At 35.2% G+C, this 27,851-nt stretch overlaps 5 protein-coding genes across 6 annotated transcripts; 1 reads left to right on the top strand and 4 right to left on the bottom strand.

The window, feature by feature from the left end:
* Positions 1-3,589: 3,589 nt before the first annotated feature.
* LOC114739719 (transcription termination/antitermination protein NusG) lies at positions 3,590-6,864 on the bottom strand. Its single transcript, XM_028927797.1, has 4 exons — positions 6,424-6,864; positions 4,903-5,081; positions 4,091-4,427; positions 3,590-3,866 (listed from the first exon to the last, which is right to left on the bottom strand). The coding sequence occupies exons 1-4, from the start codon at positions 6,829-6,831 to the stop codon at positions 3,786-3,788; spliced, it is 1,005 nt and encodes a 334-aa protein (XP_028783630.1). The 5' UTR covers positions 6,832-6,864; the 3' UTR covers positions 3,590-3,785.
* Positions 6,865-7,761: 897 nt separating this feature from the next.
* On the top strand, positions 7,762-10,800 carry LOC114739717 (uncharacterized). Its single transcript, XM_028927795.1, has 7 exons — positions 7,762-8,027; positions 8,217-8,475; positions 9,052-9,240; positions 9,336-10,008; positions 10,090-10,181; positions 10,260-10,319; positions 10,454-10,800. Exons 1-7 carry the CDS (start codon positions 7,854-7,856, stop codon positions 10,501-10,503), a joined length of 1,497 nt encoding a protein of 498 aa, XP_028783628.1. The 5' UTR covers positions 7,762-7,853; the 3' UTR covers positions 10,504-10,800.
* A 1,447-nt stretch (positions 10,801-12,247) lies between these two features.
* LOC114739710 (fructose-1,6-bisphosphatase, chloroplastic) lies at positions 12,248-14,602 on the bottom strand. The gene is made up of 4 exons (XM_028927785.1): positions 14,055-14,602; positions 13,342-13,566; positions 12,749-13,255; positions 12,248-12,437 (listed from the first exon to the last, which is right to left on the bottom strand). The coding sequence occupies exons 1-4, from the start codon at positions 14,529-14,531 to the stop codon at positions 12,366-12,368; spliced, it is 1,281 nt and encodes a 426-aa protein (XP_028783618.1). The 5' UTR covers positions 14,532-14,602; the 3' UTR covers positions 12,248-12,365.
* A 2,514-nt stretch (positions 14,603-17,116) lies between these two features.
* LOC114739707 (laccase-7-like) lies at positions 17,117-20,711 on the bottom strand. Of its 2 annotated transcripts, none has more exons than XM_028927782.1 (6): positions 20,568-20,711; positions 20,065-20,216; positions 19,170-19,414; positions 18,952-19,080; positions 17,630-18,598; positions 17,117-17,524 (listed from the first exon to the last, which is right to left on the bottom strand). In XM_028927782.1, the coding sequence occupies exons 1-6, from the start codon at positions 20,664-20,666 to the stop codon at positions 17,391-17,393; spliced, it is 1,728 nt and encodes a 575-aa protein (XP_028783615.1). In that variant the 5' UTR covers positions 20,667-20,711; the 3' UTR covers positions 17,117-17,390. The 2 variants fall into 2 exon arrangements, with proteins under 2 accessions (XP_028783615.1, XP_028783616.1); XM_028927783.1 differs by having other exon boundaries at positions 20,092-20,216.
* Positions 20,712-22,188: 1,477 nt separating this feature from the next.
* On the bottom strand, positions 22,189-25,820 carry LOC114739709 (laccase-7). The gene is made up of 6 exons (XM_028927784.1): positions 25,693-25,820; positions 25,120-25,271; positions 23,997-24,241; positions 23,758-23,886; positions 22,688-23,647; positions 22,189-22,593 (listed from the first exon to the last, which is right to left on the bottom strand). The coding sequence occupies exons 1-6, from the start codon at positions 25,789-25,791 to the stop codon at positions 22,460-22,462; spliced, it is 1,719 nt and encodes a 572-aa protein (XP_028783617.1). The 5' UTR covers positions 25,792-25,820; the 3' UTR covers positions 22,189-22,459.
* Between the last annotated feature and the right edge of the window lie 2,031 nt (positions 25,821-27,851).

Genomic DNA, 27,851 nt, shown 5'->3' with positions numbered 1-27,851 from the left:
AGAAAGATGATTATAATGTTTTAGGAAAAACATGTCATACTACCTCCGGTCCTAATTATAAGACCCAGTTGACTTATTTGAGGAGATTAATGAAGTAAGTTAAATTAGTTATTTGTAATAAATAAGTGTTGTCATTCCTAAAATATCCTTGCTAATTAAGTGTATTGGCTAAAACTATCATTATTAGAAGAACTATCTTGGAAAAAAATGCATAAATATGAGAAAAAAATGGATTGGGGTCTTATAATTAGGACCAAACAAAAAGTCAAACGGGGTCTTATATTAAGGACCGGAGGTAGTATTTCTTATAATTAACTAATTACCTAACTTCCTTAATGTAATCAAATTAATTAAAAAAGTCTCATATTAAAAACCGGACGAGTATTTTTCATACGTTGTGGGGAAGTTGGTGATCGAATTGAATGCAAAGTGGAGGGCACATGAACGTTCCCAAGCACAAAAACCATAAAAATTTATGAGAGATGGACCACTGAAGATGGTGACAGAGGAATGGCCAAAGCTTCACGTGAAAGAGGATGTCCATCCAATGCTTCACCTTCAATATCCTAATCCCATTATCCATATTGCCTACTAATCTTCTTCCACCTTTCTCGTGAACTACTCCAACAGGCAACTATTTTGTCTATTGTCTACTTCCACCTCAGTCAAAGCCTATCATCCCTCAAGCTGAACGTTTTACTCTTCCGATCCTTAATATAAAACCTATTTAATTAATTTGATTAGATTAAGGGAGTTAGGTAAGTTAGTTAATTATAAGAAATGTGACATGTTTTTTCTAAAACACCATTATCATCTTTCTTAATACCTTTCTCCCTTTTCTACTTGATTATGGTTTAGGGAATATTTATAGGGGTAATTTAGAGAAAATTGATAAATATGAAAAATGGATCTTATATTTAGGACCAAAACCAACTCAACAATTGGGTCCTATATTAAGGACCGGAGGAGTATCATTTATAAAAATCCGCTGTACTAGCATTTGGTTTTATTTTTCAGCCAAGCATGGGACCAACATTGCTTTCGTGTTTGTTACCCAGTATATTTACATCTGTAAATTGTAAGTTTGCCCAGTACTAGTGCCATCCATCACATTTGAATGAGGTCGTAGACTCAAACTAGATGTTAACTAGTTTGTGTGCATGTGTGGATTTAAATTATATAAAAGTATATTTAGATCTTACTAAATGCTACTATGTGGTTAAATTATTACTCCTTTTGATTCTAAATGCAAGAGCCGGCTAATTATAAAGTTTGTTTTAATTTTAAGTACAAAATCTTTAATCCATTTTGTCAACCAAAAATACAATTTTTTTTCCGAACTATTCCAATGTTATGAATAGCAGAGAGCCTTACAAGTGTAGGTAATTTATAAATCAAAAGACCTTCAATGTTATCAACCTCAATGTTTTGGACTTGAGTTCATAATACCTTATTGTTTACATATATTAAAATGGGTTTTTATTTATGAGATAACTTTTAATTCAAGTAATAAATGTGATATTTTAGAAAAAACCAACATATTTTTTTTAATAAATAACTAATTTTTTAAATACATGTAAATTAATTATCTGAATTTTATATTTAGGACATGAATGAGTAATATAGTCTGTGTAAACCTATGAACCCTCATTAATAATATCATTTATTATCAATGAAAAACTACACTGCAGAGAAAATAGAACCACCCAGAAAAAGGAAGAACATGGAGACCATGGCCAGTTGGCCATACAAGTAATTTCAAAGAAGGCTGGCCTCACTTTATTGCTTTTACCGTGGTTATTTCGCTTTCCGCGGTGGCTTGTAGACCTTTTCCTTCATCTTTTGCGTCGGCTGTAACACAGGCGTTGGAGCACAAAACAGGAATTTCTTTTGGGTAGAAAAGAAGAACAAGAAATTTGCCCAAAAGCCGAAGCTCTTAGCATTTTAAAAGCATTGGACCCCTGCTGCTTACTGAGGCAGCTGTATTTTAGTGGGAAGGCTAATGCTTTAAAGTTTCCATAATATTCAACTTTTTTCTTCTTTTTGGGTGACGACTCCAATACAACTTGATTCAACTTTACTCCCATTAAACCCAAGAAGATAAAAAGGCACACCAAGATATGATAACAACAATAATAGAACCAGCTTTTGAATCTTGGGTTCCTTTTTTTTTTAAATGGAAATGTGAACCTTCCTCAGCCTACGGCAGAGCATCCCCTATTCAGATAACATAATGGAAAGGGGAAAAATCTAAAGCCCTAGTCAGATAACGGTTTCTTTAATTCTTTCTCATGAGAACTACTCCAGTTAAATAGCTGAGTGGATTAGACTCCAGAGAAATTTCTTTGGCTGTGGAGGCTCTGTTAAGTTGGTATTCTAAGGACAATAATATTCCCTGTTGTCACAAATGTAGAAGTGAAATAACTAATTTACAAAATATTAAAAAAAATTAATTTAGTTATTTATTTGAAAAAAAATATGTTAGTTTTCCTTGAATAACTCATTTAATTATTTGTATTGAAAATCATACTTCTAAATAAAGACCTCATTTAGAAAGTGTTTGGTTATATTTAAAAGCATTTAAAAAAAATATTTCATGCAAGTCGAAACTTACCTCATATTTTGTAAAATCATTTTTAAAAAACTACTCATATATACATAATCAACCGGAATAGTTCTGGGAAAAAAAATTTAAAAAAAAATAAATCAACATATTATATTTAAGACTAAAACAAAACCTTCAACTAACTCCTACACATAAAAGCGAAAGTATCACTCTTAACTCTTAAGCTAAGAAACAAGCCCTCGAGCTAGGCTTTTGCACCTTGGAGAACCCATAGCAAAGAGTGTAAGACAGCTCGCCAGCTTGAGTAGAGTGTGAGTAAGCGCTAGCTATGACCAATTTATCATCTTCTGTAATGAGAATTACAGCCTTTTCAACCCAGAGATCAGTCACCCAGCAGCACATTCCAACTATTACCTTAAACTTCCTTTCAAACTAATATTAAGGAACTCTAATCATTGGGAAAGGCTTTCAAACACTTGATTATTCAATAAGGCTCTTACAGATGAGCCTGTAAGAAAAATACCAACGAACCATCGTCCTTTTAAGAACGGAAAGCCAATGGCGATAATGTGGAACCATGAGACGCTAACGTAGAGAACTGCATTACACAAGAAAATCCACTTTTCCACCCATCAGCTTTTTCGACTTCACTTTTTTCGGGGGTTTATTTTATATGAAATTGCTTATATCAGTAGAATGAACGGGAAAGTTCAACTAACACCATGAACTTCGGGCCTCTGGCATATAGAATTTCTATATATCACTGTCGAGTTATAAAATTGAAATTAAGCATGGAACATTCAATTTTTCTTATGAAGCACCAAACCTTAGATAAGATATAAACCACTGCTTGCATCCGTGTACAATTAAGCTTTTTAACGGACTGTGAATTCCCTAACTTTTATATGAGTCATAATTCACACTTCAGCACTCAAGAATAATTTCAATTCAAAAATAAAAATCTAAAACTAAAACGCCATTCACAACTGCTGAAAGCAAGTGCTGGATGTCAGCATTTTTTTTAAAATTACATGCAAAATTATTCACTGAATATCTGTTGCCTCATTGAAATGCTGCTATCTTTACTTAGCCTAAGAATCATGGCTGCATTACTATCTAGACATTAAATTATAAGTAAAATGAAGGTTTAGAAGAGTCATATTAGACACTAAGAAAATACAAAATTGTGAAGCATACCATTTGAGAGAACCTACAAACATCAGGTTATCTCAGGAGCAATTTCACTGGCTTCTATGTCGACACTATTCTCCTTACCAAATAGAGTAAAAGCCACAGTTGCCTGCAAGAAAATGATGCTTTAGTTTGCATGCTTATAGAAGAAAAATGAAGGCATGAAATTAAAATTTCACATAATTGGGAGCCTTTCCCACACTAATTTACCCCGCGCCCCCAAAAAATAATTTACACGGTAGGACAACCTTTACAGCTATTCAGAATTATATATTGGTCCGTCATTTTCATTATATCGATCTATTTTTGGTCAATTTTGTTAAGGTAACTCACTATTTTGCTTTTGCGATTCAGCTTCTTAAGAGTGCCTGTGAACCCTGCAAATGTTCCAGAAAGAACACGAACAGTTGAACCGCGCTTAGGAGTAGATGATTTTTCAGTGGTCATAGCAGAAGTTTTGCTTGACTTCCTTTTTGGCTTAGAATCAGCGTCCGATTTTAAATCACTGTCTCGTTCTAATTCTGTTTTGAGAACCTCAGATTTCAGGACTGCATTTTTCTCTCCTTCCTCAAATGCTCGGTCAGCTTTTTCTTGCTCTTCTTTTGCCTGCCTATAGACTGCTTCCATATCATCAGCAGATACTGGCTTAGGCTTGTTAATCTGCCTCTTTCTGCAAAGTGAATAATAATATTGCTTTCAATTAGACTCAGTTAGGGAAGCAGATATTATTAGAGTAAGCATGGCGGTGGTGGTGGTGGGACCAAACAGACATTTGATATAAGGCGTCTTAAACTGGCAATCAAGGGTCATGGCACATATGGAAGCTAAGAAGGTCACCCATAAGAAAATTCGGCAAAAAGGAGCAAAAAATCTTAACCTGTTAAGGTGAAACCAGATGGACAGATAGAGACACCACTCATTACTTTAGGCAATAACTTTCTAGATTGTGATAGCCCTTATCAATTTTAAATTAAAGCCAGTGTTAAACACTTGTATATCTGAAGCTATTTCTTGGCCTCTTCTTTTGCATGAGAGCTTTTAATCTAACTATGCAACAAAAATATAAAAGGCACAAGATATTAACCATTTCATTTGCCTTAATATTACTTTTAGCAATAAGTTTAACACAAACACCATATACTTACATGCTCCCAACCTTAGAACCAAGAAAGCCTCCGATACCATCATACTCTCTTATGAAGTCGTGCAGCTCTTTGTTCAGAACACATCTAAAAAAGATACAACCTGGGAATAGGGGCTTTGGTGTAACCGAGTATGAACCATTCTTTAATCTCCTTTTCACTTGGACAGCTGGAGTATAGAGCTGAAAACAAACATAAAATTCAAAAAAATTAAAATAGATTAAAAAAAGAAAACAACACAACATTTCTTGACGTCATATTTCTCATATATTTTGTTTTCACATCTCACCAGCTAGAAGAGGTGTTTGGTAACCTTTCTGCTATAATTTCATGATTCATTGAATTCATTCATATAATCAAACTAACGTACAAGATACCTACTTTAGATCTTAAACCAACTCAACTAGAAAAGGAGGAAAAAAACTAAAGGTTAATTGAGAACCCAAGAAATGAACTTTGTCAACCTTTCTTCTTTTTTCTTTTGACGAAGCAACGGTTCTTTGCTATTATTTCTCAGTATATTTTCCGTTTTCATCTCATTATCTGGTAGGGCTATATTGATCTGAAATAAGTTACTTTAACAGAAAAACAATAAGCTATAAATTGTAATTCTCTATCACTTACTCATGCAACCCGATAGATTAAAAGCATGGATCATACACTCAACCATAAAATTGAACAAGCTTAGGAGTTACTCAATTCACATCTCAAATTAATCCATTAAAAGCCTATGAAGAAAATTTAAGATTACTCGAGAACCAAAAAGATAAAAAAATAAAAAAGGAAAACTTTCAAAGTTTTTGTGAAGAAAGAGGAAGCAGCATTTCTTAATCATTACTGCTAATACATTTTGCCATGAGCTGGAAGGAATGTTAGTGTTCTCACTTAAATTAGAAATCAACAAGCTAGGAATTTCTGTTCTTTATAACTCATTCAGAGCAAAAGTGTAAAAGCATTGGTGATGGAATTCAACTAGCCTACAATTTATCCATTTCGCATCTCAATTTATCCATCTTAAGCGGAAGAAGAATGCTGAAGTAATAGCGAACCCAAAATGTGTATCAGTATCAGAATTCTGGAAAGAAAGGAAACATCTCTTCATTATTATTGTCCAGTATATTTCATTTTCTCATCACGTTAGCAGGGTGTTTGGTATTGTCAATTCAACAAACAAAAAAAAAGGCCTTTAAATCTTCGTGATTCATTTAGATAAGCAAATAGAGTGAATAATATGATCTTAAATTTGAGGTAGCTGACGACAAAAGGACCAGCTTCACAGCTCTTAGTAAATACTTCATTTAGGATGGAAGACGAGGAATCAGGTTTAACCAAAAACCCAGAACAACAATTTGAATTTATAGCACTTAATATGATCAGTTCCATAACATTTCTCAGTTGAACAATTCAAAAATCTAAACATGTTTATTTTTATAATTCATCCATGCCAAAAATAGAGTAAAAGCAATGGTCATGAGATGGAAGTAGCCTACAACATATCCATTTCAAAGTATGACACTAAGTTACCTTGAACTCTACATCAGGGAAGTTCCGAGCCAACGAGCGAGCTAGAAGTTGGGCAGTGTCCTGACCCCTGACCCGAGATCCCCGAATAACCCACCATTGGGGACCCAATTTAGCGAGGTTATCGAGGTTAAGTTCCTCGGTCCAAGAAGTTTTCTTCTTCTTGGGCTTCTTGATGAGCCTCTCTTCCACCTCTTCTCTCCAATTCGTAGTGGTTTTGCTCTCTCTTCTCTCATTTCTAAGACGCCTTCTCTCTCTAGCCGTGAGCTCTTGAGTATCGGTAGAATCAAGCGAAGCGGAAATAGATAGGCAAAAGCTTCTGGCTTGAGGAAAGTTGAAAGAGAGAGAAGGGAGAGAAGGTGGTGAAAGAGAATGGAAGCAAGGATTCCATAGCAGAAGCCCCTGCTTCATCTTCTGCAGACAACAAGCGCAGTGGGTGGATTGATAAGGATTAATGAGCTGTTTTAATTTTCCATATTTTTAATCTTATTTGACTGGCCTACATTTATGAATTACATCATTGTCTATTGACAACATGGGAAAAAAATTTTGGGTGGGAGGATTAATTTGAGGATGCAAATAACATGTTATTTATAGATAAAAATTTTAATCTTTTTCTCCATGTAGTAATTAAAATAAGATAAATAATTTGTTATTTAATAGTCAACTACAAAAATTTTTACTTATTAATAAGTTAAATAAACGTGAGTGCTAAAAACTCTATTTTAAACTAAGTAACTAAAATACCCTTCCAGTTCTTAATATAGGATCTGTTTAACTAATTTGATTAGATTAAAAAAATTAGGTAAGTTAGTTAATTATAAGAAATATGACATGTTTTTTTTAAAATATCATAATTATCTTCTTTAATATTTTTCATCCCTCACTTATTTGATTGTAATTGAGAAAATATTCACGAGACAATTTTAAAAAAACTGATAAATATAAATATGAGAAATAAATATTATATAAAATAAAAATTAACTTAATAATTAGATATTATATTAAATATCATATAAGTATAAATTTTATCCGAAAAAACTTGACTTTCTTGCGGAGGGAAAAACGAGACTTGCTAAGCGAAAATAACAGCTGACCAAGAAAAAAAAAATTATGCGCAAGCTTCTCCCGCTTTGTTTTCCAAATTACATTTTTGACCTTAGCAAAGTGCGCATTGTAAATTCACAATTGCGGTCCGTTTAGGTGTTTGCCGCCAAAACGCCCAAAACACACAGAATTCAGCTTTCGCACATTCGTTCCAAAAATTTCAAAAACCTCCCGCGTTTCTTCTCAATCTCATCTAATACATTTTGTTCCATTCTCAGCCCAGATGCATAATACAGTCCTGATACCTTCCCTTTTCCCTCTTTCTCCGATCTCTATCTTCTTTGACCACCACTTTCTTCTCAGCTGCTGCCTCAATTCTCTCGAGAATGGGGAAGCAATCCAAACCCAGAAAGCCCGAGGCCTTCGGAAAAGGGAAGGTCACTCCTATCCAGATCGCGTTCATTGTCGACAGGTACTTATGCGACAACAATTACTCTGAAACTCGCTCCATTTTCAGAAACGAAGCTTCATCTCTCATTGCCAATTCTCCAATGCAGGAGGTACGTTGGCTCATTTGCTTCTTCTGCCAATTTTTCTGTTTTCTTCTCTCTTAGATCTTTATCTCATGTGCGTTCTCGTGCGCGTTATTTATATATTCTTGTGCCCTATACCCGTGTTGTTATCGGAATTTCATGAGGAGCCGGTCTTGATTGAGATTCTTTTCTTTTCTTTTTTTTTGGTGGTACCAGGCACCCAAGACGCTGTTGAGTTTGGGAGAGATGTTAGACGAGTATATCTGCTTGAAGGAGCAGAAAGTCATACTGGACCAGGAAAGGGTCCGTATGGATCAAGAAAAATACAGAGTTCAGATGTTATTGCAAGGTATGCAGAATGTGATGACCGCTTATAATGCAAGTGGGAACCTTCCTGGTCCAGCACCAAACCTCCCAGCACCTGCCGCAAAATCTATGGCTCCTCAACCTCAGATTACTAACAAATCTCCCTCCGGTACCATTCTATGCCTAGTAATTGATATTTATTGCGACCGATAATTATAGAGATTGTTTAGAAGTTCTATGATTCAGACATTTTCGTTAATTAATGTATATACATTTCCTGGCTGGTCAATATTCAATTACGGGTGGAAATTTGATGTTTTTTATTTGTGTTAGAAGACATGGTTGATATTATTAATGAAATCTCAGTTTATGACTCAAGTTCTTCAGTTGAACTGCATTTCTGAAGTGTTGGGTACGCTAAAGTTGGTGTTTTCTTTAGACATACTTCGTTAATGACAGTTAACGGCAACTCATTAGCATCTGTGCTTGTGTTACCTAGATTTTGGTTCTTCAAGGAGTTGGAAACTTTGTATATAACTACAGCTTGTTTGGGGAAAAAGGCGGGGAGTGGTTGCTGGGAAACTCCTGCTGATTTGGTTGTGCTGTAGTCTATATATTTTGTTTACTAGAGCGTTTACATTCAGTTGCAATTGAAGGATGTCAGCTCCTTTATTGTTTTATACTTTTGTTTGTTCAGCGATGTGTAAATTTCGCTAAGTTATGATCCTCTTTGCTTGTTAAATAGGTATTCCTACTCCTATGCAAAGCACAATGAATATACAAACCCGGCCTCAGTCTACCATCACTCAAGCAGAGGCAACACATATGATGAATCCGTCTGACAGAAAGAGAAAGGATACTAAAGCCGTGGATGCCCCTTCAGCTGCAAAGAAAACACGTGGTAGATCTTCTGTCCGGAAAATTCCAAGCCTAGGTATAGCTTTCTCGTGACTCGGAATGTAAGAATTATATTACTACATGCTAGTATCTCAATTTACTCATACATTTCTGCTTTAACTTCATTTTCAGGTCCAAACACATTACCCCAATCTGATAATGCTGCGAATGATCAAGTAGTTGCTCAGCCCTCTTGTGCTGGTCAGTCATCACCTGACAATTGCATGCCGAATGGGACACAGGTTCAAGGATCTACTGTTGCTAAATGCTTATTCAATGAGCCTTCACATACGATTCCCACCAATTCGCCAATTCTAAGGACGCCTCCCAGAGCAAATTCCTCTCACAGTGACACACACGTATCTCCGCCTGAGATTTCTTCAGTTGCAAATCGCAACAAAAGCCATGCTTCTCGGGAGATTACACCCACACGTTGCACTGTAATTTCGACAAAAAGAGTAATGGTCAGTCCTGCAAAACAGATGGCGTACATAGAAAGACGCCATTGCATTTCTCCTCTTAAACCGGAATCAGAGAAGACGAGTAAAAGGGAGCATGTAAGGAGCAGGTTGGACTTTGATGGCTCTGATATGCCAGAGAGTTTGGACAAGCCATTATCTAATGACATGTCTACTTCTGAGTCTGACAAAGAAATAGACATGTTTGACATTGATTTTCCTAACTTAGATGCATTGGGAATGGATTTCTCGTTTACTGAAATGTTAGGTGAACTAGACTTTCATTGTGAAGGCATTGACTTTTCTTGCGACCCAACATCAAACCTGTCCGAGGATAATGCTTCAGGGTATTGTTCTGTTCGAATTTGTGATTCTCTTTTATTGTTGATCAAAGTTTTCTATCTGATGTTTTCTCATTATATAAACAGGCCATCTAATGAAGGTGATCAAACTAACCAAGTCACGTCCGAATTATCTCCAAGTGCGGCAGTTCTATCAGAGAAGGAAATGAGCGCACAAGGTACTAATAAATCAAACTCATTTGTGTCTTAATGATTTTTATATGAGCTAGAGTTTACTCAACCTTCCATTTCTGCAGGTCCTGATTGTTTGACTGCAATGAAATCTGTCACAAAATGCATAACAATATTAAGCCCTGGTAACTTCCTTCTTCAAAAGTCCTGTGACTTTTGAATGACTTCTAATTTTGGAATATTCTAATTTTTCTATGTTAAATTTGCAATATTGCATTATTACATATTACATTATTAACTCATTACATTTTGCCTACAGTGAAAAACCGCCAGCGGCTTCTGGATCAAGAGGACCCTACGAGAGACTGAAGATGTAAAGAATAACTCAGACTGACTTGGCACTTGTGCTTGCTGCAGGATATTCTTTTGTTCATTGTTCCGAAGGATGGCTTCCTGCAGTTGCTCTTGTTCATGACAACTCATTCATTTCCACCTCAGCTTAGGAGATTAGCCTAATTTAGATTAATTATATTTTGATGGTAACCATGCTTAGCCAACCAGTATGTTTAGATTATCCAAAATTGATAAATTATTGTATAGTGTGTTAAGAAGGGATCATGAGAAAAGCAAGAAGTGCATTTGATATACACTCTGGTATTATATATTCAAAAGTTTTAGCAGCGGAGTCCTTAACTTCATTCAAAATGTTGGTTTGGTTTTTCCCTTGCATTCTCCAGGAAATGCTGAACCGTGAAAGGAATCTGCTTCCAGGCTGAATCAAGACAATCAGGCCTCACTTGATAATGAAAGGCAAATTCATTATTATTCATATATTTTTAACAATTAAAAAGTTGACGTGCGGTATACTTCAAGATTAAGGTATATTTCACGATTTTAAACTCGTTAAAAAAAGATTCACATTTTTTTGTGAAATGAGCCAAATTCTTCTTAGAACATTCTTTTCTAGCTATTATTTGTAGTTGTAGATTTTATTCATGAGTGATTACATCATGAAATAAATTAGAATTTCCAATTTTTTATAGGCTTGAATACTTAGAAGTTGTGACAAAATCCGATTAGAGAATCTCTGAGTTCAGCTTATAAAGAACAGTTTACGGTGGGGTCTATTTGGTTTGTGGACGTATTTATAGATGTACGAAATTATTTCTTGAAAGTGATGTACTTTTATGCTTGGTTTGGTTTCCATTAAAAGGGGGAAAAAACAGAGAGCCTTTCTGCTTTTATAATAAACATCATATTAATAATTTACCAGACAATCTGCGACTATAAGCACATCTATTTCTTTGAAAAATTTTCTCATTTCATCTTTTTATTACTTTTCGATTGGTGGTGTTGCCCTCAAAATGATACTTTCTTGTTTTTGAGAGGTCCGAGTCTAATACTCTTTTGTTTGATTTGGTTAGATTAGAATGCACTACCTCCAGTCTTAATTACAAGAACTAGTTTGCTAAGTTGAGAAGATTAAAAAAATAAGTTAAGTCAGTTATTTGTAATAAATAGATGTGGTCGTTCCTAAAATATCATTGCTAATCAAGTGTATTAATCATAATTATCATTATTAGAAAAACTACCTTGAAAAAAAATACATAAATATAATAGAAAAAATAGATTGAGATCTTATATTTAGGATCAAAATAAAAGTCAAACAAGATCTTATATTGAGAACAAAGGTAATATTATAAATGAGAGGGGGTTAATCTTTCTGTTTCACTGCTACGTACATAGACTTTTGAGTTAGAAATATATTGATTCAGTTTTCTTTTCCTTTCTTTTTTTTAAATAAAAATGATACCATTATAACCGCACAATTTTTTGGATGAATCCTACATTATTCTGAAACCAAAAAAAAAAAAAAAGCTGATTACAACATATGAAAGTTTTTCAGTTGACAGTGACATTCAACTTGATTCATATACTATAGTACCCCCATAGGCACAAATGTATGATGGATACTCTATGGTGGGATGCTTTTTGGATATTCCATTTGTATGGTTCTGATGAAATTTATGTACAGTTGTGCCTGGAATAATAAATAAAAGATCTGGAATCATTTTATCAGACAAACGACGAGCTTGGACCTTCTGGGGACCAATTAAAGAATGAAATAAGGTAGACACGTAAATTCATCCTTCAAAAACACTTTTTGAGTGAACATTGCTTTACAAGGTTTGGGTTCAGCATATAATGATGATAAACAAGACATATATGAATTAAGCTAAATACTTCTCCACCTTCTCCACCTCTTCTTTGCTCCCGATGTACAGCGGAACGCGCTGATGGACCTGTTCCAAGAAAAGGAAAATAAAAGTAAATACGAACATCCTTGCATTATGTTTACCTACTAGAAAACAGCAAAATCGTCCAAAATAAGTGAAAGTGAAACAAAAGAAAATAAGGAAGGAAGTTTACTATGTAGTCCCACATAACCAACTTAATTACTAAAAGGTCTTTTTTAGTTATGGGTATGCCATGAACACTTGTTATTTTCTACACTAGATCTTGTTATTACATACTGCTTACTTGTTTTAAAACTTTGTAGTGATTAAATTACTTAAATGAAACTGTAAGGTAATTCTCCCGAGAAGGAACTTACTTCCTGAGGTTCAATGTCAAGTATTCTCTTGTGGCCATCAGAACCTTTGCCACCAGCCTGCTCTACAATGAAGCTCATAGGAGCACACTCATAGAGCAACCTCAGCTTCCCATTCTTGCTCTTCTTGTCTCTTGGATACCCATAAATGCCTCCATATAGCAGAGTCCTATGGAAGTCTCCTACCAAGCTGCCAATGTACCTTGCCGAATAGGGTTTCCCTGAAGGACCAGGGTCCTTCAAATCGTCTATGTACTTCTTCAACTTGTCATCCCACAGCTGGTAGTTCCCTTCATTGAAGGCATAGATTTTGCCAGCTTTTGGGATCTGAATGTTCTCTTGTGTTAGAACAAATTCGCCGTACATGGGATCCAACGTAAAACCAAACACTCCTTGTCCCAGTGTGAGGACGAAGATGATGGAGCTTGAGTACATGCAGTATCCTGCTGCTAACAGGTTGCTACCTGGTTGGCACACGTTCACTACGCATCTTTGTTCTGCTGTGCCCAGCTGCAAAAAATCAAACGCAAATCAAAGACTTAGAATCTTTGAGGCATGGATGAGTTCATGGGTTTCTTGGGAAGGAAGAAACTAACGGTGGAGTCTTCGTCGATGTCGGCGAGGCACTCGTCGTTGGGGCTGTAGATGCCGAAGATGGAGCCGGTGGAGACGGCAGCATCAATGTTGGAAGAACCATCGAGAGGATCGAAGACGACAATGTAGTTTCCTGAATAGCTCTCTTCCACTGCCACTGGCACGTCCTCTTCCTCTGACGCTATTATCCCTGTCCTCCCACTTGATCTCAGGCAATTCGAGAATACCTGAAATTTTGATCATTATCAACATTAACATATTCAAAGAACCTAAATTAATCTATATTGTATAATATGGTATCATGTAAACTGAGAATTCGATCCTTGAATTGTTATGTTCCTATGACTTTATTCTCAAAGCTTAATTAATGATGAGCACACAAATTTCCCGCTTCTGCATTACTCAGTTCAATGCTTTTGGTGATTTAATAAAACAGTCTTGTTAAATACATAAAAAAATTTTAAAGTTTATTTTTCAAAAAAGAATCTATACATGAGAATGCCAGATTATTCATTTGGTTTGCACTATCATAGAGAGAAACAATGAGTACAAATAAATAATAACAATTGAACTCATTAGAATATACAAGAAAAAAAATTTAAGTGATTAATGGCCGGGGTTTGCCAAAACTGAGAACCATCGTTGGATTCCCCGAACGGAATATACATATATGTTTAAGAATATGATTGTTTTGCAGAAGGGCGAAAGCACAAACCTCGTTGGAGACGACGTCCAATTTCTTCTGATCTTCTCCTTGCACATTTGTGGCGCCCTGAATCCCTGTGAGGTTCGATATGTTGGCTCTCTGAACCAGAGACGCTATTTGCTTGCATGCCATTGATATGCTCGACAACACTATCGTCAGCTCTGCGTCAATCACCCCTGCCACCTCTTGCTTCAGCAGCCACCCCGTCAGCGTCTCAATCTCATACCCGCTCTTCTTCTTCGTCCCCGCCGTCGCCTCCGCAGCCGGACTCACCGCCGTACATCTGAATCCGCCACTACCCACTTGCTTCTTCCTGCCGCTGCTGTGATTTGAAGCAGAAAGATCTGATTTTGGGTCGAAGACGCATAACTGCAAGGGGCAGAGACGAGTGGGAGAAACAGAGGAGGGCGAGGGCGAAGAAGAAGAAGAAGATGATTTTGAGAAAACCAAGTGTGAGTATGCTGTCGCTGCAGCTACTGCAACCATAGTTATAACTTCTTCTTCTTCTTCTTGGGGATCTTTTTTTCTTCCTTTTTGGTGAAGATCTTGAGCTTGGTCTGGCACTGAGTTAGTGTGGGGATTTTGTTTGTGGAGATGTTAAGAGTGGGAAGAGATTGAGATTTGTGAGGTGGTGGGTAAGGATCTGTGGTAGTTAGGGTCCCACTTATCATCCCCATATCTCATTTTCAAGAATTTGTGATTAGAATTGCTTCAAGAGGCCAACCAGACTGCCACGATGGATTGTCAATTTCTCTGCACTGCCTCCAACCGTGAAGGAAACTGTCCTTACGCACTCGTTTTAGGACGACGTCTACTTGACCCCTTTTATACATTTTCATTCGTACAATATTATTTATTTGTATGGAACAGTGCAAGTATCTTAAGTGACTGAGCTGACTCGATTTAACTGTACGAGGTTGTTTATAAGAAGTTAAGTCCAATTTATGAGAATTCATTTTATGTTGTAAGTTCAAGTTTTACTGTGTGAAAGATTTTCTTTTTCTTTTTTTTAATTAAAGCATGGGTATCTTTTTATTGGAAGCAATCCTATTCAAAACACTGTCGGACACTAAATGTGGCCATCTCTCCCAGCGAGAATTCGAATCTTAATTCACCATGTTATGAGGGATTAACTTGTCCTGTTAGACTCAATCTCTGTTGGTTGTGTAAAAGATTTTAGATAAAGTGTTTGTAAGTGCTTTCATAAAATTTAAGCGGTCCGTTTTGCTTTGGAAGTATGCGCAAGCTTTAATTATGTTCTGTTCATTAATGGGCCTCACGGAAACTAAAGCATATGGATCCGTTTATGAATGTCCCAAATCAGAATTCTGTGTGGATAGTTTTGATAACCAAATAAATAAAGGCTAAGGTTTAATTTTACCCTGGAGTTTTTGAAACCGAGTATATTTATAAGTTTCTGTTGAATCAATATCATTTTAAAAATATTTAAACAAAAAAACGAAACAAAATCGTCCTAACCATTTAAAAACTAATGCTAACCTTTAATATTTTTAGCAAATAGAAACAATATTGCTCTTTTCTTGCACTTTCTAACTAAGCAATATTGATCTACCAAAATCTTTAGCATGCCCCTAACTTTTATGTGAAAAATTTCTTAACAAAATTGGACATTAACCCAATAAATAACCTTCAGGATTCAGGCCTAAGGCCTGAACTTGATGAGTAATACATTACTTATCTAGTTATTATTCTAGTTTAATATAAAGTCTTCGTTTTGAACTTCAGTGTGATTGTGAATGTGTACGTTTGCTATATTTAAAATCCCCCTCATTTATGACAGATTAGTATATCATCATCATTTTATATGACGTATAAGATGATCATATCATACCCTTATCGTATATAACAATCGTTATGGTCATTATAAATAAGACAAATAGGGAATTTAATAAAGGGGGAGGTTAGTGCAGAATACACGCAACTATGGTCATAATAATCTAAATATTTTCCTGTTCCAAGTTAATCATTCTTCATTACCCAGACATTAAAACAATTCACCATTTCTTCAGGGCGGCCAGTGATTTGATTTCATCGCATTTGCAAAAAATGAATTTGTATGCTACTTTGCTTTCATCTAGCTGGAACAATATTGTAGAAAAATAATTAATTGACTACTGTTTTAGACCACGACGTATTGTATACTCTTTTTTGTGAAAAAAATACTAACAGGCCCTGACCAAATACAACAAAATTCATAAAAAAATAATGCATACAAAAATTCAAATGCGTGAGCATATGTATTTACGTACAGAAGGAAGCAAACAACGTATAGAAGATTAAAAAGAAAAAAAAATCAAGGAGTGATCTTCTGCAAATTAGTAAAGGATAGAACAAAGTCAAGGAACTTAAAGTTTGAAATTAAAAAAAGAAAAGAAAACAGAACTATGAGCAACGCACAGTGTATATCATACGTCTAGCAAAGTTGAACCTTAGCATTTTCCACGAATCATAATTAATTTCATGATCATGTCAGTCCTCCCACAGACTTAATTACCCTGGTAATTAACATTTTACTCCTTTAATCTTATTTATAAAGCACTTCCAGCATGTTCATATAAATCAAGAAAAACTTTAAACTGCATTAACTCTCTATTAAAATACAATTTTATAAATTTACTACTATTTAATATATACACCTTTCAAAAAATTAACTATTAGTACTATAATAAATGAAGGATAAAATAAAACTTTTATGCTAAAAGTTTAATGAAATGATTTATAAATAAGACCAGAAAAATATTTTCTTTCTAGGTAATTATATACTACATAATTATAAGTAATAGATATATTAGTCCTATTAACCAATAATTTTTTTAAAATAAAATTTATCAATTTCTAAAGGTTGACTTTATTTTTTGATATAATATTTTGTTATCACAGAAGCTCTTGTTTGAAAGAAAAAGTCTTCTGCTACTATTATTTTGAAAATAGAAAATAAAGAGAAGCTTGGGTTTCGACATCAACATATAACATACAGATAATTTAAATTATTAATGAAAGCAAAATCAATTGATTACTTGAGAATCAAAAAAGATAATAGCCAGCATATGTATGGATAAAGATAATGAAGTGGATATTATATTAATTCCAATGATGTGAACCGGTCAAGTAATGTGGCAGAAACAAGAGGCTAACTGTTTACCCTTTATTACTACGCTACCTCCCCTCCTAATCAAACAAATGAAATTAGGAACCCACATCACAAATATACAAACGAATACACAAACAATAATCTTTATATTATTATTCATTTTACTTTAAACACCAACGTTATATGTGGGTTGTATATATTAAATGATGACTTTGTATATATAGTTGATGGACTTAGCACTGAGTGGGAAGATCAGCTGGAGGAGGAGGAAGTGTAGTTTCAGGTGTTGGTCCATTCTCAACCTCAAAAGCCATTGTAAGCCCCCAAGACAAGTGATTATCAATATGACAATGCACCAACCATATTCCTGCACATATGTATACCAGAAAATTGATTAGGTCAACTATAAATTGATAATACAAGAATATGTCTGATGATATATTGATAATTAAATGAAAGGGATGATCAAAACCTGGATTATTCGCTTGGAATCTGACGACGGACCAGCCTGCGAATGGAACAGCAACAGTGTTACGAATCTGAGGATCCACAAGATTGAACTGGGATTCATCTCTTGAAGCGTTGTAATTGCCTGTCCCTTGAGCCAAAACATGGAAATTGAATCCATGAATGTGCATAGGATGGTTCTCGGCCGCCAGTATGGCTGTGTTCTGAAACACAATCTGCACCGTCGAGTTGAATCTTAACGTCTTCACCTTGGTGGATTTCGGAGCGAAGGCTAAACTTAGATTACTGTTAAGACTTGGATCAGTGTAATCAAACACCAAAGGAGGATTATCTGGAAAATCTTTGGTGTAAACTCCAGTAGTAGCATTTCTGTAGAATGCATCCAACATGGAGAGTCCTCGTCCACTGGGTAACACGAAAGATTCATTGTTCATGCTCGAAGACAAGCGGAAATTAGCCGGTCCCCGACATGTGTCATTCGGTAGGTTACAGAAGTCAAGAGCGAGTCCGACAGTGATGAACATGTGTTCGTTCACGTCTTCTGGAACGGGGACCCAGTGGGGGCCGCCAGCTAGCCCTGTGATGCTGAGGTAGAAATTGTTGGCCGTTTGTGTGTCGTTACGGACGGGTAGGATTGGCATCGGGGGTGTGGTTGAGGTGGATCCGTTGTAAACGACAATGCCTACTGTGGTCGTGTCAGCCACGGGAGTCACCGACTCATTTAGGGTACTGTAAGGAGTGGCCGCCATAAAGTATGAGCCGACCGTTTGGTTGGCGGTGAGGAGGGCGTCGACGGTTTGGCCTGGCGCCACCACGATGATATCGGTGTGGTAGTGATTCGTATATGCGGCGTCGACGGCGACTACGGTGAAGGTGTGACTTGCTATCTTGAAGAAGAGGTGTTCATTGAGTGCAGCATTGATGATTCGCAACAAGTAGGTGTTTCCCTGTTGCACCTCAAAGCGGAATGTCTCTGGAATGTACGAAAATTAAGATCATGGTAAGACAAAAGCAGCAAATATATATACAACTAGCCTGCTTAATATAAAAACTTATTTAACTTTTAATTTGGTTATAAATATAAGATCTCAATCCATTTTTTCTTTTATATTTATTTATTTTTTAAAAAGTAGTCCTTATAGTAGTTAAACATGTTAAATGTTTCATCAAATGGTAATTCTAACTAATATATATTATCAACAAAAGTATTTTAGGAAAAATAGCTATTTATAATAAATAACTAATTTTCTTAATCTCCACGAATTAGTCAACTAGGTCTTATATTAAGGACTAGAAATTATTGATAAGGTCAAATGTTTGACTTACGATTTTGGGAGCAATTATAGAGAGCTCCAGGCAAGCCATTAATGGTGAAAGCGTCGGATATATTGGGAGCACCACCAAATTCCACTGCTTCCTCCTCAACTTCTATCACATTAGCATTCCACCACTCACCTGCTCATCATTGACAATGTCTTTTCATCTTTTCAAATGATTTTTTTTTAAAGAGGAAAAACTAAATATTAATAACTAAATATACAGACCCAATACTATGGGGACTTCTTGGTGAGGTGTAGGGAAAGGGTAAGAGTTTCCCAGGCGAGGGCGAATGATGAGGGCTCCATAGACCCAAGCACGAAGGAAAGAAGAGTGGGCATGCCACCACAGAGTTCCTTCTTGTTGTGTTACATTAAATCTGTAAGTGTAGTTTCTTCCTGGTAGGATTGCACATTGCGTTACAAATTCAGGACCATCTGCCCATTGACTCATCAGCTGAAGTATTCCATGCCTGCATTTTATAATGTTATAAACAAAATCTCATATAAATTATAACATCCAAAGCCAAATTTTGCTCCTATAACATTGTACTGTATTGATCTTCAATCATTCCTCACCTAAATTTTAATAAAACCTTTACATTGATCAACCGCTTCCCCAGGTCAAAAATAAATAAATAAATAAAAAATGAACGGCTTCCTGCAAACTTCAAGGTAGAGAGACGAGAATGAAACTCTCTGCCGAACTGTAATAGTCTATTAAATCTGGTCTATTTAATTTTATATTTTGTAATTGGGATTATTTTTGAGGATGACCAGGTGGACAAAAAATTGAGATTTTAATCTGTTAGAAAAGAAATAAACACAGACGTGTATTCGATAGGGAAAGTTTAGAATAACCGTAAAAGCTATTTCATGAAAGTGATTTATATAGCAGAAAATGTTATCAGATAACTTTATGTATTAGTCAATTCTTAAGGTCAAACTATATGGTGTCTTTATTTTTTCCTCTAACGTGTAACTTCTTAGTTAAGATTAGATAGATCAAGTTGACCGAGGGGAGATCGTCAGAGAAAGCGTAGAAATAATCGAACAGATACTGTTTTTTTCCCCTTTTTACTGCAAACACAAAAAAGCTGATTATATCTATTTATGTATATACCAATGAATAGTGAGGTTGTAGGGTGACTTATTGACGGCGTGGACGATAACAGTGTCACCCTCTCGTACGTTAATGGTTGGTCCGGGCAACATTCCGTTAACTGCAGCTATTTCTGTTTCTTCGCAGAGTCTCTGCATTGTCACGTTCGCTACCTGCATGCATCCAATCACATATCGTACTTAACAATAATACATATATGTGTTTATATGTCAGGTATTGTAGCAAGAGGAAGAACACGACCAGCCAAACTGATACAATAATTAGATTGCTAAATGTAACAAGACGAGTATAACTTATTCTTTTTCTAAGGCCTCACTTATATATCCTGTTTCTCCCGTCTTTGTATATAAATTTAAATAATTCTCCCCCCCCCCCCCCGGGATTTCACCTATCTCAGTAGAGAACCCATGCGCATAGTAGAAATTAAGTATGATAGCAGAGATTTTAAGTATATAGTCCATGAAAGAGATATATAAGAAAATGAAGGAGCTTTAAGCACTTACTTCCCACGTGTATTCGACTACATCAGCAGAAACCAAAGAAGAAGAGGAAGCTAGAAGAGCAAGAGTCCATGCCAGAGATAACAATGAAGAAGTTCTCATGATGAAGATCACAGGGAGATCGAGATATGGAGCTTTGTATTTTAAGAAGCTGTCTCATTGATGTTATACGTTTATCTTTATAGAGTCCCAGACTAATGTGATTGCGTGTGTAATATAAAAATCCAATGGGCTTAATTAGATCGAAATAAAACGGTCCTTTGAATTTTCGACGCATTACGTAACATGAACATCTATCATCTTTCAATAAAATTGTTTTAAATTGGTAAAGGACGAAGAAAATGACATGGAGGAAAAAAAAATATGGTAATTAGCTTGTCAGATATTTTTATTATGCTGTTATCGTAGACTTTGAATTTCGAGGGGCTTTTGACTCTGAGATATATTATGGGTTTGGTACCAAATTTAATTTTACATATGCTTCCATATAGCAATCGCGTTCTACACCCACACACACTTTCCTGGATTCAAAATGAGGGAACATCAACTTTTACCAGTTCAAATAAAAGTATGATAAGCAACCATAAAGTTTTTGGAAAATTGTGTGTGTGTCGTATGTGTACAATGGTCAATAATCTTAATTTGTCTTGGTGTGCAAGAGAAGAAGAAACTGAAATAATAATGGAGGGGTCAATTTCAGTTTTTAACAAATTTGGCAAGAGATTTTATTTCGTCGAGTGGAGACGATTCAAAATAGGCCACAGTAATTTTACTAAAAAATATTGTCATAAATACATTGTGTGTTCAAGCTATATAGGTTTCTGCCTACAGCTAGCTATTGAGTAAATTATACATTTTTTTTTCAAAAAAGAAATAGTGGGTTTTTTTTTGTTTCAGAAAATTTACGTCGTGTATGTATATTAAATTTTAAAAAATTACATCGATTCTGAAGATAAATTAAAGAAAAAAATGTAGACTCCGTTTGTGTAATTGTATTTTTTATTGGCGTTCTCACAAACTTACTGTCATAATTAACATTTTATTCTTTACTATGCATTATATGGGTTATAATTGGATGAATTTTGGTCCGGGACCACTCTTGCTTGGTTGGCTAGACTTTAAACCGCCAAGTTTGAAGTTTCCTTATATTATATTTTCAAACATTATGATATTCTTTACACACATGCATATATTTAATTTGCTGTTACGTCTGAGCCATTAGCTAATCATATAATTTGGGTATTTTGTCGTAACTTTTCGTTCATGATTTGGTATTTTACCCAGAGATCTACCTTAATTAGCAATAATAGACACATATATATTTGTGCATTCACCTCTAGAAGTGACAAAAAAATTTATAGTAGAGTCCTAAATCGGTAGTTTTTTAATTTCTAAGAATTGATTTGTTTTTTAATATGATATTTGGCTTGCGATTACAGAAGCTCTTGTTTGACAGAAAAAGTTTTATGCTCCTAGTATATTTGACAATAGAAAAATAAATAGAGGCTTAGACTTCTAGACCCACATATAGCATCAAGATAATGTTAACTACCAATGAAAGCAAAATAAATTCATCAATTGAGAATAAACTTAAAGAAGATAATAACTAGCGTACAGGTAAAGGTAAACGAAGTAGATATTATTAATTAATTTCAATTCATTGTTGTGAACAAGTCAGGTAATGTGGTTGAAAGAAGGGGCTAAACTGTTTGCCCATTATTACACTCTCTCTTCCCAAACAAACAAATCAAATGAGGAGCCCGGCCACAATACACATATACAAATGAATACACTTAGCTTGAAACAAATATTTATTCATTTATGTTATTTTAACTCCAATATATAAATGGGCATTGATATAGAATGATTTTGTGTATATATAATTATTGATGGACTTAACACTGAGTAGGAAGATCAGCTGGAGGAGGAGGAAGTGTAGTTTCAGGTGTTGGTCCATTCTCAACCTCAAAAGCCATGGCTAACCCCCAAGTCAAGTGATTATCAATATGACAATGGACCAACCATATTCCTGCACGCACATATATATACAAGAAATTAATCAGTACATTAAACAAGAAAATGTCGGCCATATTACTAATAATTAAATGAAGAGATGATCGAACCTGGATTATCTGCTTGGAATCTGATGACAGACCAGCCTCCGAATGGAACAGCAACAGTGTTACGAATCTGAGGATCTTTAAGATTGAACTTGGATTCATCTCTTGAGGCGTTGTAATTCCCAGTCCCTTGAGCCAAAACATGGAAATTGAATCCATGAATGTGCATAGGATGGTTCTCGGCTCCCAGTATTGCCGTGTCCTGAAACACAACCTGCACCGTCGAGTTGAACTTCAAAGTCTTCACCTTGGTCGATTTTGGAGCAAAGGCCAGAGCTTGAACGTCGTTAACGCCTGGATCAGTGTAGTTGAACACCAGAGGAGGCTGATCTGGAAAATCTTTGGTGTAAACTCCTGTGGCATTTCTGTAGAATGCATCCAACATGGAGAATCCTCGTCCTTCGGGAAGCACGAACGATTCGTTGTTCATACTCGCAGACAACCGCGTTCTATTATTAGGACCCCAACACGTGTTATTGGGGAGATTACAGTAGTCGAGGCCGAGCCCTACGGTAATGAACATGTGTTCGTCCACTTGTTCAGGAACTGGGACCCAGTGGGGGCCACCAACTAGCCCTGTGATGTTGAGGTAGAAGTTATTGGCCGTTTGTGTGTCGTTATTGGCAGGTAGGGTTGGCATCAGGGGTGTCTCTGAGGTGGATCCCTCGTAAGCGACAATGGCCGTCGTGGTTGAGTTGTTGGAGGTGAAGTTTAGCGTTTGGTAAGGAGTGGCAGCCATGAAATATGAGCCGACCGTTTGGTTGGCGGTGAGGAGGGCGTCGACGGTTTGGCCCGGCGCCACCACGATGATATCGGTGTGGTAGGGATTCGTATAAGCAGCGTCGACGGCGACGACGGTGAAGGTGTGACTTGCTATCTTGAAGAAGAGGTGCTCATTGAGTGCAGCATTGATAATGCGCAACAAGTAGGTCTTTCCACGGCGGACGTCAAGTTGGAATGTCTCTGTATGTATATTACATGAAAATTAAATTAATTAATACCATAGTAAGGCAAAAGCAAGATATATAAAAATTTGAGAGTGTTTGACTAAATATTATATGATTCATACGTACGATTTTGAGAGCAATTGTAGAGAGGTCCGGGCAAGCCATTAATGGTGAAAGCATCGGATATTCTTGGGGCACCACCAAATTCTACTGCTTCTTCCTCAACACCCATGACATTACGATCATACCACTCACCTGCAATATTGAATCAACCTTCTCATCATTAGAAAATGTCTGTTTTATTTTCAAATGACTTTTTTAAAGGAAGAAAAAACTAAATATTATTAATTAATAAATATACCGACCCAATACTATGGGGACTTCTTTGTAAGGTGTAGGGAATGGGTAAGAGTTCCCCGAGCGAGGGCGAATGATGAGGGCTCCATAAACCCAAGCACGAAAGAAAGAAGAGTGGGCATGCCACCACAGAGTTCCTTCTTGTCGTGTTACATTAAATCTGTAAGTGTATTTTCCTCCTGGCAGAATTGGACATTGCGTTACGTATTCAGGACCATCTGCCCATTGGCTCATGAATTGAAATATTCCATGCCTGCGTTCGATAAAATGTTAAGCAAATCTCATCCAGTTTTATTAACAAATGCATGCATTTGATAGGGAAAGTTTAGAATAATAATAATTACTCCTCCGGTCCTATATAGGACCCAATTGTTAAGTTAATTTTGATCTTAAATATAAGACCCATTTCTCATATTTATCAATTTTTTCTAAATTACCCATATGAATACTCCCTCAACCATAATCAAGTAGAAGAGAGAGGGGGTATTAAGAAAGATAATTATATTGTTTTAGGAAAAATGTGTCACATTTATTATAATTAACTAACTTACCTAACTTCCTTAATCTCATCAAATTAGTTAAATGGGTCTTATATTAAGGACCGGAAGAGTATATATTTATGGCAAAATGTTGTGAGATGACCTTTCACCCAAGAAAAAAAAAGGTCTATATCAGTCAGTTCTTAAGGTCAAACTACACATGGCGTATGTGTTTGTCCTACGTAGCTTGCTAATCAAGGATTAGATTGAGCATATTGACCGGGGAGAAATATAGGGCAGAAATAATCAGCATAGAAAAGTTTTTTTTTTCGCATGCATCTCTAAAAGTTGGCTGATTAATTTGACTAGATTATGAAAATTAGTTAAATTAGTTGTTTGTAATAAATATATATATCTTTCCTAAAATATCATTACTAATTAATTATATTAACTAGCACTCACATTTGATGAAACCTTTAACATATGCAATTATTACATGGACTATCTTAGAAAAAATAAATAAATATAAGAAACAAAACGGATTAGGATCTTATATTTAAGACCAAATTGAAAGTTAAATTAGTTTTTATATTAAGAATTGGAGGTAGTATATAAAAGCAAATAAAAATGAAGTTTAATTAAGTATATGTACCAATGAATAGTGAGATTGTAGGGGGACTTATTGACGGCGTGGATGACAATAGTGTCACCCTCTCGAACGTTAATGGTCGGCCCTGGCAGGCTTCCATTAACAGCAGCTATCACCCTTTCATTACACAGCCTCGTCACTGTCACGTTCGCGACCTGCATACGCCCAAACTCGTATTATATGTTGTCTAAATGAAACCTTATTTATGAAAAGAGAAAGTGATGATGGTTAATGTAAAAACATGTATTTAATGGGGCTGAAAATGAAAAGAGCAATTTAAAATTTCAGGAGAAAAAAAATTATTTATATTTCGAACCAACCTTATGTGAGTCATATATAAGACCGTACCTGAGGGAGTATATAGGTATGATCATATATTGAATGATGTAAAAGATATATTTAGAGTCAGAAGATCGTAATGAAGGATAAAAGAAATTAAGTATGATTAGATATTCTCATTATTGTGAAACAGAATCAAATGCTGATCGTTTAATCCAAACACATGCAAGCAGATATTTAAGTATATCGTCCATGGAAGAGATCATATAAGAGAATGAAGGAGCTTTTAGCACTTACTTCCCACGTGTATTCCACAACATCAGCAGAAACCAAAGAAGAAGAGGAAGCTAGAAGAGCAAGAGCCCATAACAGACACAACAACGATGAAGTTCTCATAATGAATAAGAGACAATGGTATATGAAGATTTTGTATATTTTAATGGATCTGTCTCTCTCTCGTGTTGTCTATATATAGAGTCCCTGAGTACTAATGCGATTGCGTGTTCAACATCATAATCCAATGGGCCTTCAGAATAAAATGGTGCTTTGAATTTTCGACTCATTACGTAGTCTAAACATTCATCATCTAATTTCGATCAGATCCTTTAAAAGTTGGTAACTAACGAAGAAAATTATATGGCTCAAGTAGAATATTGTGGCATTAAGCTGGTCAGATACTTTTTCTTTTACTAGACATTACCGTAATCTTTGAATTTCTGGGGCTTCTGACTCTGCCCCATATATATATATATATATATATATATATATATATATAATGAGTTTACCACCAATTTAATCATACATATGCTGCCATAACAATCGCATCTTAATTATGATTTCCTGGTTTCAAAACGAGGGGACATCAACTTTTACCAGTTCACATTAAAGTTTAATATACATATCCACAATGTAATTATCTTAATTTGTTTTATTGTGGGAAAGAAGGAGGAAATTAACTGCAACGGAGCTAATTAATATCTTACGGGTCAACAACAATGTTTTAAAAATTTGGCAAAAGATTTTACTTCATCAATTTGCTAGAACAATGCAACAATTAGGTCATTGTAATTTTGCTTGAAAAAAAAATATTATTTTCAATACATTTTACGTGCTCAAGCAAGCTAGATTTCTAGCCAGTAATGAGGTCGGAAAAATTAGTGCTGAATATTTCAAGCAGATGCATTATATATTCATATTCACAGTAAGTTGGAAAATGCTCAAACAAGGGGCAGGAGCCATTAGTTGCTAACCTGCTAACTCTCAATTCAAATTCAATAAGGGAATCCCCCCGGGGGAAAAATGATATTTAAATTATATGAATAAGACATTTCAATAAATACGAAGAATAAGAATAAATAATATCAATTTGCCCAAAAAAAGAATTAAATAATATAAATATTTTCTGTAAGATTTGCTGAAATTATACATATATTTTATTTTTAAAATCTCCAATTTTTTTAGATTATATAAACCTCTCTTCTATTTAAAATAAATAAACTTTGTGAGCCTCTTAAAAACAATTAAAAAGAGTAATTTATACAAAATTAAAGAAGTTGTATATTTGTTTGCTAGTTTTTATTAAAAAACTTTACGCAATTTTAAAATATAATTTATATATGTTGCCTCTTTTCTTTCTATACGTTAATATTTTATCCATATGAGACCGAAATCCAGAAGCGAAACTACGTCTAGAAACAGAAGAAAAGAAAATGTGGATGGATTTGACCGATCCTCCGGCCAGCTAGCCTGCCTCGTATTTGTGTTAGGCAAACGTTGACAATTAAATTAAGAATTTGAATGAAAATTTTTTGAGGATATGGGGCAGTCTCCATTTGGAGATGAGAACGGCAACTGGCTCAGACAGAGAGGACAAGTTTTGCCACTTATTAATTGCTCTTACTAATCTGCGCAATAAATGTTAATTTATGTATAAGCTCCAACAAAACAAGGATCAATGGCTTTTAATGTTACTTTAATGATCCCGTTTAAAGCATATTATGACAATCTTTGTTAGTGTTCCTCTAGAAATCAACTAATTAATTAGCATTCGAAATTTGTTTTCCTATTACTCCCTTTAGTTCATAATATAAGATGCTGGTTAAAAAAATTGTGGTTCAAAATATAAAATATTGTTAAAATAATTAATGTGATTTTTACACTTTCACTCATATTAAATATAAAAGAAAGAGATGTGAGGTCTGAGATCATAAAAGGACATATTTAATGACTAAACTAGAGAATAGTATCGTTAGGTATAGTTAATTAACATCCCCAATACTATTCATAAAACCCATTTTTAGGACGAATTTCAATAAATTTCCACAGTAGCCAAATAATATCAATCAATCCTAAAAAATTTCTGAAATTTCACTGCACTCCCTTAACCAAGATTTTTTGTGTGAGAAAACAAAAGTATTCTTACATTGGTTGGGTTGCAAATCACCGAATTTATATTA

The sequence above is a fragment of the Neltuma alba genome, unplaced genomic scaffold (genome assembly GCF_004799145.2).
Source record: "Neltuma alba isolate B1F8T4 unplaced genomic scaffold, ASM479914v2 tig00002890_pilon, whole genome shotgun sequence".
NCBI lineage: Eukaryota > Viridiplantae > Streptophyta > Magnoliopsida > Fabales > Fabaceae > Neltuma > Neltuma alba.
Note: the sequence above shows the minus strand (reverse complement) of the source record. Positions and strands in the feature narration are given on the sequence as shown.